Source organism: Scyliorhinus torazame, chromosome 3, assembly GCF_047496885.1.
Source record: "Scyliorhinus torazame isolate Kashiwa2021f chromosome 3, sScyTor2.1, whole genome shotgun sequence".
In the NCBI taxonomy this organism is placed as follows: domain Eukaryota; kingdom Metazoa; phylum Chordata; class Chondrichthyes; order Carcharhiniformes; family Scyliorhinidae; genus Scyliorhinus; species Scyliorhinus torazame.
In genome coordinates, this window is record NC_092709.1 from 201,577,910 (window position 1) to 201,591,998 (window position 14,089).

Genomic DNA, 14,089 nt, shown 5'->3' on the forward strand with positions numbered 1-14,089 from the left:
GCCAAATGGAATTTGGTTGTAGCAGAATCTGCCAAAAGGCGTGTTGAAGGTGCCTTCTGCTGGATTCTTCAAGTTGGATTTGCCAAAATCCTTGGGATGCATCCAATTTTGTGAAGAAGCGCGTGTGTGCCATCTCACTCGTGATTTCTTCCCTCTTCGGGATGGGGTAATGTTCCTGCATAGTTTTTGTTTAGATCCTTGGGGTTAATGCAGATGCGTAGGTCCCCCGAAGGCTTCTTTACGCACACCATCGAGCTGACCCAGTCAGTTGGTTTAGTGACCTTGGAGATGATGCCTTTTTGTTGTAGACTCGTGAACTCTGCCTTCAGGCGCACTCTCAATGGAGCAGGGACACGACGTACTGCATGGACCACTGGCTTGGCATCAGGCCGCAGTAGAATGTTGTACTCGTACGGCAGCGTGCCCATTCCGCTAAATACATCTGGGTACTGGGTTAGGATGTCGTTGATGCTGGCCTGAAGATCCGAATGGGATGGCATCGTGATGTAGACCCTTTGAATGCAGTTCAGTTGCTTGCAGGCGTGCGCACCTAGCAGGGACGCCGTATCTGGTTTAACAATCTCGAAGCGTAGGCTTGCTTGTGTGTGTCGGCTGGACACCTGCAGATGGCAGGACCTCAGTGCCTTGATTGCGTTTCCATTGTAGTCCAGGAGTTTGCAGGCAGCTGGAAGGATTGTGGGGGGCTTCTTGATTCTCTTGAAGTCCACCTGCGAAATCAGGTTAGCGGAGGCACTTGTGTCTAGTTTGAACTGGATGGGGCAGTGGTTGACCTTCATCATTGCATGCCATTCGTCCTCGGAATCCACGGCCAGGATTGATTGGACTTGCGATGTGTCCGGTGTGGCGTATTCGCACTTCGTAATAATGCCCACTCGGTAAGTGTTGTCCAGATATTCATCATCTGGATCCGTCGCACTGCCTGGATCAGAGTCATGCATTCAGTGTTGCACACTTCTGATGCGCCGCTGTCGGAATTGGGAGCGCTGGCTCCTGACTGGTGGTGCAGATCTGCACAGGGCTGCATAGTGGTTTGGTTTCCCACAGTTTAAACAGCGTTTGCCTCTTGCAGGACAGTTTTTTAAAAAGTGGGCGCTGCCGCATTTCGCACACGTCATGACGTCGACGTCTTGCGCATGCGGGGTGTGGTTTTCGGACAGCTGCACCTGCGCAGTGCGGTTTTCGGCCCCTTTGTGTTTCCAATTGCATTGCGCATGCGTTGGGCCCCAGGAAGAGCGCGCAAAATGGCCGCTTTCGTCAATGTGGAGGCGCTGCATCCGGGAGATGACCTGAACATTCTCCACCTCGTGAGAGGCTTGTTTTTCACATTCTGCCGTTTTGTACTGTGAATAGCAATTTTTAGAGTGCTCATGCACAGTACACGTTTCAATCGCGACTGGCAGAGTCATGTGCTTGATTTTCAACAATTGCTCTCGCAGAGGATCAGAGTGTACTCCAAAAGCGATTTGGTCTCTGATCATGGAGTCAATGATATCACCGAAGTTGCAGGATTGCGCTAGCAGTCTAAGGTTAGTTAGATAGGAGTTGAAGGATTTGTCTTTACCTTGCATCCTCTGCTTGAAGATGTAGCGCTCAAAGATTTCATTGGTGTCCACCTCGCAGCGGCTGTCGAATTTGTCCAGGATGGTTTGGTACTTCGTTTTGTCCTGCCCTTCGGAAAAGTGAAAGGAGTTGAAGATCTCTAGCGCATGGTCACCCGCAGTGGTGAGTAGAAGAGCAATCTTCCGAACATCGGTCGCGCCATTGAGGTCGAATGCTTCCGCGTAGAGTTGAAATTTCTGTATGAATGATCGCCAGTTGGCACTAAGATTGCCGGTGGTCCTGAGCTGATGAGGAGCCTGAATCTTGTCCATTGTGCATGTATTCAGTAGCTGGTTGTCACGGATCTTGCTGAGTTGAACTAACTAGATTGAACAGTCACTCCTGGTATCATGTTGTGTTATGCTGTTTCGGATAACACAGGCTGCTACTTGATGCAGTCTTAACTAGAGGATGCTCCAGACTCTGAAATTAGTTCAACGTGTTTATTGAACTATTAACACAGTTCTCAAATGAGTTCGACTCTCTGCTAACCTAACTGTAGTAACTCAGTCTAACTTGCTCTAAGCCACGTGCTGGGGTGTGATGCTGCTGATCAACCCCGTTTAACTCTCTAGATGTCTGTCTGTGGAAAGAGGCAGGGTGTGATTGCCTCATCCCTTTTATAGTGTTTATATCATGCCCCCTATTGGTGATGCCACCTCTGAGTGTCCTGACTGCCCATTGGTTGTGTCCTATTCTGAGTGTTCATTGGTTGCACGTTTGCATATCATGACAGTCGTGAGTTTGGAAGGTGATATTAAGCATGTATTGCTAACTGGGCTCTATAATATTACTATATGAATAATTTCTTTAAAGGTTAAATGGTGTTACTAAGGGTGAAGAAGGGTTAGAAATAGGTGCTCCAGGGTCAGTGCTCAGTCCATTTTTACTCTGGGTAAGGGTGAGTTTCTTCGGGTGGGTGGTGGGGAAAGAGAGAGAGAGAGAGAGAGATATTAAGATTATGGGTGCCTTATGCTTAGCTGGAAGAGCTGCAGCCATTGAAAACTAGCTGTCAAACAACCAGCCAGACAACAGAGCGATCAAGAGGTAGAACTGGAAGTCATGCACATACATTTGGAAGTTGTCCGTATGACTGTGGACAACGTCATCATAGGGCAACTAGCTGATAAGAAGGAGGATGGGAAGAGGAAGGATCATGTGAGAACTCCAGAAGTCACAATGTAGAGTTTACAGTAGGTTGTAAATTCTCCTGTTAGGAATGCTTGGGTAAGAATTGAAGCAAGTGAGAACAGTCTGATCAAACTGGACAATTGTGAAGAGATGCTGGAGGAGAATGGTGTGATCAACAACATCAAAATGCTGCAGGGAGGACAAAAAAGCATCATGGTCACAGAAAATAGCATTGTTAACTTCAGTCCCACGACATTGATGCAGGAATTTCACTAAGACCCAACCATCTCCAGCTGTTTATCAATGGCACCCTTCCATCATAAAGTCAGAAGTGGGAATGTTCGCTATTGCTTGTACAATGTTCAGCAACATCCTCAGATATTGAAGCAGCGTATGTCCTTATTGCAGCAATACCTAGACAACATTCAGGCCTAGGTTGATAAGTGGCAAGTAACAGGCAGTGACTATCTCCGAGGCATTGCCAATGCTGAATCCCCCTACTATCAACATCATACGAGTTACCATTGGCCAAAAAGTAAACTGGACCAGGAATATAACTACTGTGGCTATGTGAGCAGGTCATAGGTTGGGAATTCTGGGGCAAGTAACTCACTTTCTGACTCCCCAAAGCCTGTCCAACATCTGCATAGTACAGTCAGGAGTGCGGCCCCAACAACACTCTAGAGGCTCGATACCATCCAGGACAAAACAGCTCACTTGACTGACACCCCATCAACTACGTTAATACATTAATTCGCTCCACCAATGATAACAGTGGCAGCATTCACCAAAGGCCCTTTGACATCACCTTTCTAATCCACAGCCACTACCACTTAGAAGACAAGGCCAGCAGCATGGGAACACCACCGTCTGCAGGTTCCTCTCCAAACGACATGCCATCCTGGAAATATATTGTCATTCCTTCACTGTGATGAGCATAAAGATATCAGATAACTATTGGGGGAATAAACTAGCAATAGCCTAGGATTCCGAGCTAGCGTTAGCAGCAGCCGAGGCAGATGAACCCGTCGTCCCTATCATAGGGCAAAGATGTTCAAGAGCTTCGAACACTTGTTTGAAGTGAAGGGAGAGGTTTAAGGGGAGAGTTAGTGCTGCAGAAATGATGGAGGTTAACTTTGCACTATTCTATAGTGTGTGAAATAAACAAAGACAATTCGGCAAATTGTGCTATGGTGAAATAAACACTTTTAAAAAGATTTTGAACTGTTTCAACCTGACTCCCCAAAGCTGATGTTCAATTACAGAAAAAAGTGGTGGATGAAACAATTTTCAGAAAGCATTTGAGGGAACTCAGTGACCAGATTATGAAATCACAAGATGATATGTTCCCACAATCAAATAGCAGAAATTGTGTGTGAAATGACATGAGATAATGAACATTTAAAAAAACTAGCATGCTGAGCACTAACCCTCTCTGTGGATGCCTTTTGTACATTCAGAGTCTTGACACCTTTGGGCAAACGGAACTCATGGGTATCATAATCAGTGCTGAACACAGTTTTCTGGGTCCTGGGATCAACAAAAGACATGCCAATGTCACTGGTGATGGAGGTTTTGTCTTGCTCTACACTGAGCTTAGTTGTTCCCTGTTGAAACACCACCTAAAGGGGCACAGAATAAAAAGTTATGGTCATAGATGAACAAATATGCACCACAAATAAGAATTGCACAGGAACTCAACTACGTTTGTTTTTCTTCGCCATCCTGCAAGTTACTAAATAATATGACTGGTTATCAGTGGGGTAAGTCTGAGGATTGCATCCACTAGGCTTGTTCCAACATGATCTTCAATTTCAGCTATCTTGTTAGAGAGAGGCAGCTAGTGTAAGATATTTTCCCACAGGCCAGGAAAGAAAATGCCCCAGGCTACTCCTATGTGCCCCATGACTTCTCAAAAAACCATAAAGAGATAGGGAAGTAGATTTATTACTCTCTCCCATCTCCTTCAAAAGAGGAATGGTATGGTGTACAAAGAAGCCTGAAAAGGGAAATGAAAAGGTCCCCAATTTCTGGAATATGTGCAATATAAAAATACTAATCAATATTTTGGATTGTAACCTTACTTAAAATAAATTTAGAGTATCCAATTATATTTTTTCCCAATTAAGGGGCAATTTAGCACATTCAATTCATCTACCCTGCACATCTTTTGGGGTTTGTGGGAGTGAGACCAACGTAGACATGGGGAGAATGTGCAAATTCCACTTGGACAGTGACCCGGGGCCGGGATCAAACCCAGATTCTCAGTTCCGTGAAGGACTGGGCAACTCATGCCAAGGCCAAGTGGTGTCCAATCCTGTCCGTCTCTCAGTCTCTCTCCAAGTTGGGGATGAGAATTCTGACAAATGCCAACACATTGATCAACAAAGTTAGACATGTGAGCCACCTTCTCCTTCCCAACTCCCACAGAATATTTTGTGGAGATATTTGGGAAGTTGGTGGGGGAGAGTTGGTGGCAGGTCCGGGAGGCTTCCAGCGTCCCGGATGGCTTCATCTGCAGAAAGTGCACCCAACTGGAGCTCCTCACAGACCGCATGGTTCGGTTGGAGCAGCAATTGGATGCACTTAGGAGCATGCAGGTGGCGGAAAGCGTCATAGATCGCAGTTATGTAAATGTGGTCACACCCAAGGTGCAGGCAGAGAAATGGGTGACCACCAGAAAGGGCAGGCAGTCAGTGCAGGAATCCCCTGTGGTTGTCCCCCTCTCGAACAGATATACCCCTTTGGATACTGTCGGGGGGGATAGCCTATCAGGGGAAAACAGCAGCAGCCAGAGCAGTGGCACCACGGCTGGCTCTGATGTTCAGAAGGGAGGGTCAAAGCGCAGAAGAGTAATAGTAATAGGGGACTCTATAGTCAGGGGCACAGATAGGCGCTTCTGTGGACGTGAAAGAGACTCCAGGATGGTATGTTGCCTCCCTGGTGCCAGGGTCCAGGATGTCTCCGAACGGGTAGAGGGCATCCTAAAGGGGGAGGGCAAACAGGCAGAAGTCGTTGTACATATTGGTACTAACGACATAGGCAGGAAGGGGCATGAGGTCCTGCAGCAGGAGTTCAGGGAGCTAGGCAGAAAGTTAAAAGACAGGACCTCGAGGGTTGTAATCTCGGGATTACTCCCTGTGCCACGTGCCAGTGAGGCTAGAAATAGGAAGATAGAGCAGATAAACACGTGGCTAAACAGCTGGTGTAGGAGGGAGGGTTTCCATTATCTGGACCACTGGGAGCTCTTCCGGGGCAGATGTGACCTGTATAAGAAGGACGGGTTGCATCTAAACCGGAGAGGCATAAATATCCTGGCCGCGAGGTTTGCTAGTGTCACACAGGAGGGTTTAAACTAGTATGGCAGGGGGGTGGGCACGGGAGCAATAGGTCAGAAGGTGAGAGCATTGAGGGAGAACTAGGGAATAGGGACAGTGTGGCTCTGAGGCAGAGCAGACGGGGAGAAGTTGCTGAACACAGCGGGTCTGGTGGCCTGAAGTGCATATGTTTTAATGCAAGGAGCATTACGGGTAAGGCAGATGAACTTAGAGCTTGGATTAGTACTTGGAACTATGATGTTGTTGCCATTACAGAGACCTGGTTGAGGGAAGGGCAGGATTGGCAGCTAAACGTTCCAGGATTTAGATGTTTCAGGCGGGATAGAGGGGGATGTGAAAGGGGAGGTGGAGTTGCGCTACTTGTTCGGGAGAATATCACAGCTGTACTGCGAGAGGACACCTCAGAGGGCAGTGAGGCTATATGGGTAGAGATCAGGAATAAGAAGGGTGCAATCACAATGTTGGGGGTATACTACAGGCCTCCCAACAGCCAGCGGGAGATAGAGGAGCAGATAGGTAGACAGATTTTGGAAAAGAGTAAAAACAACAGGGTTGTGGTGATGGGAGACTTCAACTTCCCCAATATTGACTGGGACTCACTTAGTGCCAGGGGCTTAGACGGGGCGGAGTTTGTAAGGAGCATCCAGGAGGGCTTCTTAAAACAATATGTAGACAGTCCAACTAGGGAAGGGGCGGTACTGGACCTGGTATTGGGGAATGAGCCCGGCCAGGTGGTAGATGTTTCAGTAGGGGAGCATTTCGGTAACAGTGACCACAATTCAGTAAGTTTTAAAGTACTGGTGGACAAGGATAAGAGTGGTCCGAGGATGAATGTGCTAAATTGGGGGAAGGCTAATTATAACAATATGAGGCGGGAACTGAAGAACATAGATTGGGGGCGGATGTTTGAGGGCAAATCAACATCTGACATGTGGGAGGCTTTCAAGTGGCAGTTGAAAGGAATACAGGACCGGCATGTTCCTGTGAGGAAGAAAGATAAATACGGCAATTTTCGGGAACCTTGGATGACGAGTGATATTGTAGGCCTCGTCAAAAAGAAAAAGGAGGCATTTGTCAGGGCTAAAAGGCTGGGAACAGACGAAGCCTGCGTGGAATATAAGGAAAGTAGGAAGGAACTTAAGCAAGGAGTCAGGAGGGCTTGAAGGGGTCACGAAAAGTCATTGGCAAATAGGGTTAAGGAAAATCCCAAGGCTTTTTACACGTACATAAAAAGCAAGAGGGTAGCCAGGGAAAGGGTTGGCCCACTGAAGGATAGGCAAGGGAATCTATGTGTGGAGCCAGAGGAAATGGGCGAGGTACTAAATGAATACTTTGCATCAGTATTCACCAAAGAGAAGGAATTGGTAGATGTTGAGTCTGGAGAAGGGAGTGTAGATAGCCTGGGTCACATTGTGATCCAAAAAGACGAGGTGTTGGGTGTCTTAAAAAATATTAAGGTAGATAAGTCCCCAGGGCCTGATGGGATCTACCCCAGAATACTGAAGGAGGCTGGAGAGGAAATTGCTGAGGCCTTGACAGAAATCTTTGGATCCTCGCTGTCTTCAGGGGATGTCCCTGAGGACTGGAGAATAGCCAATGTTGTTCCTCTGTTTAAGAAGGGTAGCAAGGATAATCCCGGGAACTACAGGCCGGTGAGCCTTACTTCAGTGGTAGGGAAATTACTGGAGAAAATTCTTCGAGACAGGATCTACTCCCATTTGGAAGCAAATGGACGTATTAGTGAGAGGCAGCACGGTTTTGTGAAGGGGAGGTCGTGTCTCACTAACTTGATAGAGTTTTTCGAGGAGGTCACTAAGATGATTGATGCAGGTAGGGCAGTAGATGTTGTCTATATGGACTTCAGTAAGGCCTTTGACAAGGTCCCTCATGGTAGACTAGTACAAAAGGTGAAGTCACACGGGATCAGGGGTGAGCTGGCAAGGTGGATACAGAACTGGCTAGGCCATAGAAGGCAGAGAGTAGCAATGGAGGGATGCTTTTCTAATTGGAGGGCTGTGACCAGTGGTGTTCCACAGGGATCAGTGCTGGGACCTTTGCTCTTTGTAGTATATATAAATGATTTGGAGGAAAATGTAACTGGTCTGATTAGTAAGTTTGCAGACGACACAAAGGTTGGTGGAATTGCGGATAGCAATGAGGACTGTCGGAGGATACAGCAGGATTTAGATTGTCTGGAGACTTGGGCGGAGAGATGGCAGATGGAGTTTAATCCGGACAAATGTGAGGTAATGCATTTTGGAAGGTCTAATGCAGGTAGGGACTATACAGTGAATGGTAGAACCCTCAAGAGTATTGAAAGTCAAAGAGATCTAGGAGTACAGGTCCACAGGTCATTGAAAGGTGCAACACAGGTGGAGAAGGTAGTCAAGAAGGCATACGGCATGCTTGCCTTCATTGGCCGGGGCATTGAGTATAAGAATTGGCAAGTCATGCTGCAGCTGTATAGAACCTTAGTTAGGCCACACTTGGAGTATAGTGTTCAATTCTGGTCGCCACACTACCAGAAGGATGTGGAGGCTTTAGAGAGGGTGCAGAAGAGATTTACCAGAATGTTGCCTGGTATGGAGGGCATTAGCTATGAGGAGCGATTGAATAAACTCGGTTTGGTCTCACTGGAACGAAGGAGGTTGAGGGGAGACCTGATAGAGGTATATAAAATTATGAGGGGCATAGACAGAGTGGATAGTCAGAGGCTTTTCCCCAGGGTAGAGGGGTCAATTACTAGGGGGCATAGGTTTAAGGTGAGAGGGGCAAGGTTTAGAGTAGATGTACGAGGCAAGTTTTTTACGCAGAGGGTAGTGGGTGCCTGGAACTCGCTACCGGAGGAGGTAGTGGAAGCAGGGACGATAGGGACATTTAAGGGGCATCTTGACAAATATATGAATAGGATGGGAATAGAAGGATACGGACCCAGGAAGTGTAGAAGATTGTAGTTTAGTCGGGCAGCATGGTCGGCACGGGCTTGGAGGGCCGAAGGGCCTGTTCCTGTGCTGTACATTTCTTTGTTCTTTGAGAGCAGGACAAATCCAACTTGGCCAATTAATGCCCTATCAATCTACTCTCGACCATCAGCAAGGAAAAGGAAAGTGTCGTTGACAGTGCTATCAAGTAGCACTTACTGCACACTGATGCTCAGTTTGGGTTCTGCCAGGGCCATTCAGCTCCTAACCTCATTACACCCACAAACATGGGCAAATGAGGTAAAGGGAGAGTGACTCCCCTTGACATCAGGAGTTCTAGCAAAACTGAAGTCAACAGGAATCAGGGAGAAAGTGCTCAACTAGTTGGACTCATACCTAGCACAAAGGAAGATGGTAGCGATTGTCAGAGATCAATGTCCCAGGACATCACTGCAGGAGTTCCTCAGGGTAGTGTCCTCAGCCCAACCAACTTTAGCTGTTTCACCAATGACCTTTCTTCCATCATAAGGCGAGGGGAGGATGTGGTCAGCACCATTCTGGGCTCCTCAGGTACTAAAGCAGTCTGTGTCCATGGGCAACAAGACGTGGACGACTTTCAAGCTTGGGCTAATTAGTGGCAAGTAACATTTGCACTACACAAGTGCCAGGAAATGTCTATCTCCAACAAAAGAGAATCTCAATTGAGATTTAAAAGCATTACCATCACTAAATTTCCCACTATCAACATCCTGGGGATTACTATTGACCAGAAACTGGACTGCTCCAGCCATATAAATATTGTGGCTACAAGAACAGGTTAGAGGCTGGGAATTCTGTGGAGAGTAACCCATCCCAAATGGTATACTCTCCACTTGTCTGGATGAGTGCAGCTTCAACAAGACTTCAAAAGCTTAACACCATCCAGGACACAGCAGACCACTTTATTGGCACTCCATCCACCGCCTTAATTCAGAATTCCCTCCCTCCATTACCAACACACACAGTTGCACCAGTGTGTAGCATCTACAAGATGCACTGCAGTAACTCACCAAGGCTCTTTCAACAGCACCTTCCAAACCTGCGACCTCTACACCTAGAAAAACAGGGGCAGCATATGCATGGGGACACCACCAATTGCAAGTTGCCGTCTAAGTCAAACTTGGAACTATATCGTCATTATTTCACTGTTGCTGTCAAAAGCCTGGAACTCCCTTCCTAACAGCATTGTGGGTGTTCCGACAATAGACGAACTGCAGCGGTTCAAAAAGCAGCTCATCCCCACCTTCTCAATGGCAATTAGGGATGGGCAATAAATGTTGGTCAAGCCAACAACACCCAAATCCCATGAAATAAAGCAATAGCGGCCAGGAAGGAGGATAGGATAGGCGACTAGGGAAAAATCCTACCGGGGGTGGGGTGGTGGTGACTTTCCAATATTTAATTGGAAAATGTTTCCGTTCATCCAATACTGGATGTCGGACAAGTAGTGTGGCAAATCAAATGTAATTGAGGGGTTGACAGCGATGGTGGTGAGGTAGAGCTGGGTGTCATCAGCTTCTTTAAGACAATATCACAGGAGCGCTGCATGCAGTTGGGAAATAGGAAGAGAGGAGGGATCTTTGGGGTCTCTAGATGAATATTTATATATTTCCAGCCCCTCGTGAAAATTCAGTTATTTTAAGGGATATTTCACTTCACCCTGTTCACCCAATACATATTATGTTGGCTAACGTTTTATGTCAATTTTCCATATCTCGTTAAGAGCTCTGATAGCCTCAGCATTCTTTCTCAACTCTATTCGCTATTTTACTCTCTACTATACTTGCAAAACTTTAAATTATAAAAGGTTAGGCTTACTGGTTGATTGTTGCCAGTGATTAACAAGTCTTCATCTCTTTTGCCTCCCACGGTGCTCTTGTGCATGGGATATACCACTCCCATGTCAGACTCCTGTTTGAACCGTAGCAACCCTGCTTCGTGGAACTCCATACTATCACAGCCATTGGGTCCTATTCGAATTACAGCCCAGATAACGAGCGTAATCTGAAATAGTAACAGTCATGTTAAGTCTTTGCTCTGAATCTGAGATCTAGGGTTGCCTATCACTTGGACAATTTTGAGTAAATATAGAGCTAGACAGTCATACAAAAATATACAATTGCTTTCAAAATTATTTTCAAAAACATTTACATTTTAAAGTTAACTTTGCCACAGGTTCATGAATTCACAGATTAGAAATCAGCGAAGCATTTTGAGACACAATCTTATTCAAACCACAAATTAGTGCAAGTACACATTCAGACAAGCTACTATGCAAGTTAAAATGCTTCAACAGATGTTAGATAGAATTATTAGCTGCTTTACAATTTTTCATTGCAACATGAATTAGCTTCACTACTTTAGGTATCAACCATAACTTGTTACAGCACTCTACACTGTGAGTCATGGGTTTATATGTTGTCTCACCAGTGTAAAGAGCCCAAAAATAACAGAAAAGCAAATAACAGTTCTAATTGAAATATTAACAAAACACAAGCCACTGAAGTTTGAAAAAAAATATTTTAAATCTAGATCCATCAGAACAATAAATACGAAAACATATTTATAATAAAGCTTTTTTCAACAAAAAAAATTCCAAGGGGCAATTTAGCCTGGCCAATCCACCTACCCTGCACATCTTTGGATTGTGGGTGCGAGGCCCACTTAGACACGGAGAGAATGTGCAAACACAACACGGACAGTGACCCACGCCGGGCTCGAACCAGAGTCCTCGCCGCATTGAGGTAGCAGTGCTAACTCGCTGCAGTACATTGTTCTGCACCACCCTTTACAATAAAGCGAGTTCAGCAGATGTATCTGTAACATGGATCAGTTTAAGCCATGAGTCAAAAGCACTGACTTGAAATAATTAACCTATTTTAAAATACTCTCCTTTCTGTAACTTCCATAATAATTGCATTCACAGATATTTCATTTTGTCACCCAACTAGTATGCATCCATACTGCACTGTGGCAGTCATCATCAGCTTTCCTGTCGAGGATGACATCTGCTCAGGGTCGCAAGTTTTTGCCATGGGTCTTCATGTGACTGAACAAGCCCATTCTTGACTCTGAGATCTTTGGGCAGGATGTCCCACAAGGTGTTAGGATCTGAGTGCAGGATTTGCTTCCTTCTCTGCCACTGCTCTGCCTCATCATTAAGACATTGTCCGTCTTGGCCATTGCCTCCCTGGTAGCCCGGAGATGGATCTTACTATTGTGGAGGAACTGGACGCCAGTTCACCCGGAGGTGGCAACCGTTTGTCGTCTTTCTCGGGGAAAATTAAAATGTCAGCAAAAGCAGTATTCCGGGGGGAGGGATACAGCTTGATGGACAAGCTGTTGCCATTTTGAGGGATTAGTAGCAAACTCCTCTTAGTCATTAATGTCAATGCTACCACACTTCAAGGAGAACTTGAGAGTGTCTTTGAAGTGTTTTCTTTGCCCTGCCCTGGAATGTCGGTCATTTGAGAGTTCAGAAAACAGGACCAGACGGGAGAGACAGTTTTTGGCCGCCCGCCCAGTCCGTCGAAGTTGATTTTATAGGATTTTGCCTGTATGCTTGTGGAGCTGGCTTCAAGAAGGACACTAGTATTTGTTTGACGGTCCTCTCATTGAATCTTGAATCTGGAGAATGTGGAGAAGACATTGGTGATGGAATTTCTCTAGCGCTCGTATGTGACACTGATACGTAGTTCAGGTCTCACTGCAGTACATTGTTCTGTACACTAGGACTAAGTTGGAAAATGTTGTTTAAAAATCAGATAACATTCAAATGGAATTGCGGAGGCCTTTATTGTAAATTATTTGCTGCCGTAGTTTGTAGAAGGCTGAATTGGCACATCTGATCCGGTGATGGGTATCATCATCAATGGCAGCTGCCTCTCTGATTGCACGGCGGCGGATTTTGCTGGAGTGGCATTCGGCATCGCCACCGGAGGAAGTGGCATGGTTGGGTGACCTGTACGACTTCCTGCGGTTGGAGAAGATAAAGTATGAGTTAAGGGACTCAGCAGAGGAGTTTGAGAAAAGATGGGGGATGTTTGTGACCGTGTTTGAGGAACGTGTTCGGCGAACGCGCGCGGGGGTGGAGGGGTGATGGTGGTACAGACTATATAGTTGATTGTTGGGAAGTATATTTCCCGGGGTCTTTAACATGTAGCCTGCTTTGATACATGTTTGTAATAAAATACATTTTAAAAAATCAATGGTAGCCGCCAAGAGATGGAGGATATTCAACATATTCCAGAATCTCTCCTTCAATATGTAGGGGGAAGCTTTCTCTCTTCCGTTGGGCTGCTTTAGAGCTGAGACATTGATCTTCTTTCTCTTCAACTTTCGAACCTTGGAATGTCTTGGTGCTAGGTGGATCTTTATCAGCGATTGAAAAATTCTGTGATCTGTCCAGCAGGCCTCAAGCCTCTGCATGGATTTAGTGATAAAGTCATCATTTTGATTTTTGATCCAAACAATAACAGAATCCAGGAAATGCTAAATGCTAATGCTTTGATCTAGGATGCCTCCATGTGGTTTTGTATTTGTCCTCCTGGTGGAAGAAGATGGTTTGTTATAAAAAGCACACTTTGTCAGGAGAAAGATGCCATTTGCATTGGCTTTTCCCACCCAGCTTTTTCCAATGATTCCTCTCCAGACATTGGTGTAAATCCTGGCATTAAAGTACCACAAAAGGATGATATTTTCTTCTTTTTGGGATGGTAGTTAGGATTTCATCAAGGTCAAAATAGAATATCCTTAACAACTTCATCGGAGTCAAACGTCGGGCATAAATGCTGATGATGATGGCATATTGGTTTAGGCTCAGCTGTGAGTGAAGTGTCATGTGTCTTTCATTTATACAATTGGGGATTTCGGACAGTGAATCTAAGACCCGAGACCGGATGGCAAAACCAACTCTATGAACACAAGGGGTCAGCCGTTCTTTATTAGTAGAACGTGATCTCCCGATTTGGTCCTTCAGCTGCCCATCCCAGGAAGGTGGATCTCACTGAGGGTGACAATTTCAATTTTGAGTCTTGTTAA

General features: G+C 45.8%; 1 protein-coding gene across 1 annotated transcript in view; it reads right to left on the minus strand.

Moving 5' to 3' along the window:
• sgcb (sarcoglycan, beta (dystrophin-associated glycoprotein)) overlaps positions 1-14,089 on the minus strand; it is a 37,265-nt gene that overhangs the window by 18,037 nt on the left and 5,139 nt on the right. The window contains exons 3-4 of the mRNA XM_072496751.1: positions 10,868-11,053; positions 4,182-4,373 (exon numbers count right to left, since the gene is read on the minus strand). Of these exons, the coding sequence (XP_072352852.1) occupies positions 4,182-4,373; positions 10,868-11,053 (378 nt within the window). The remainder of the gene's footprint in view (positions 1-4,181; positions 4,374-10,867; positions 11,054-14,089) is intronic.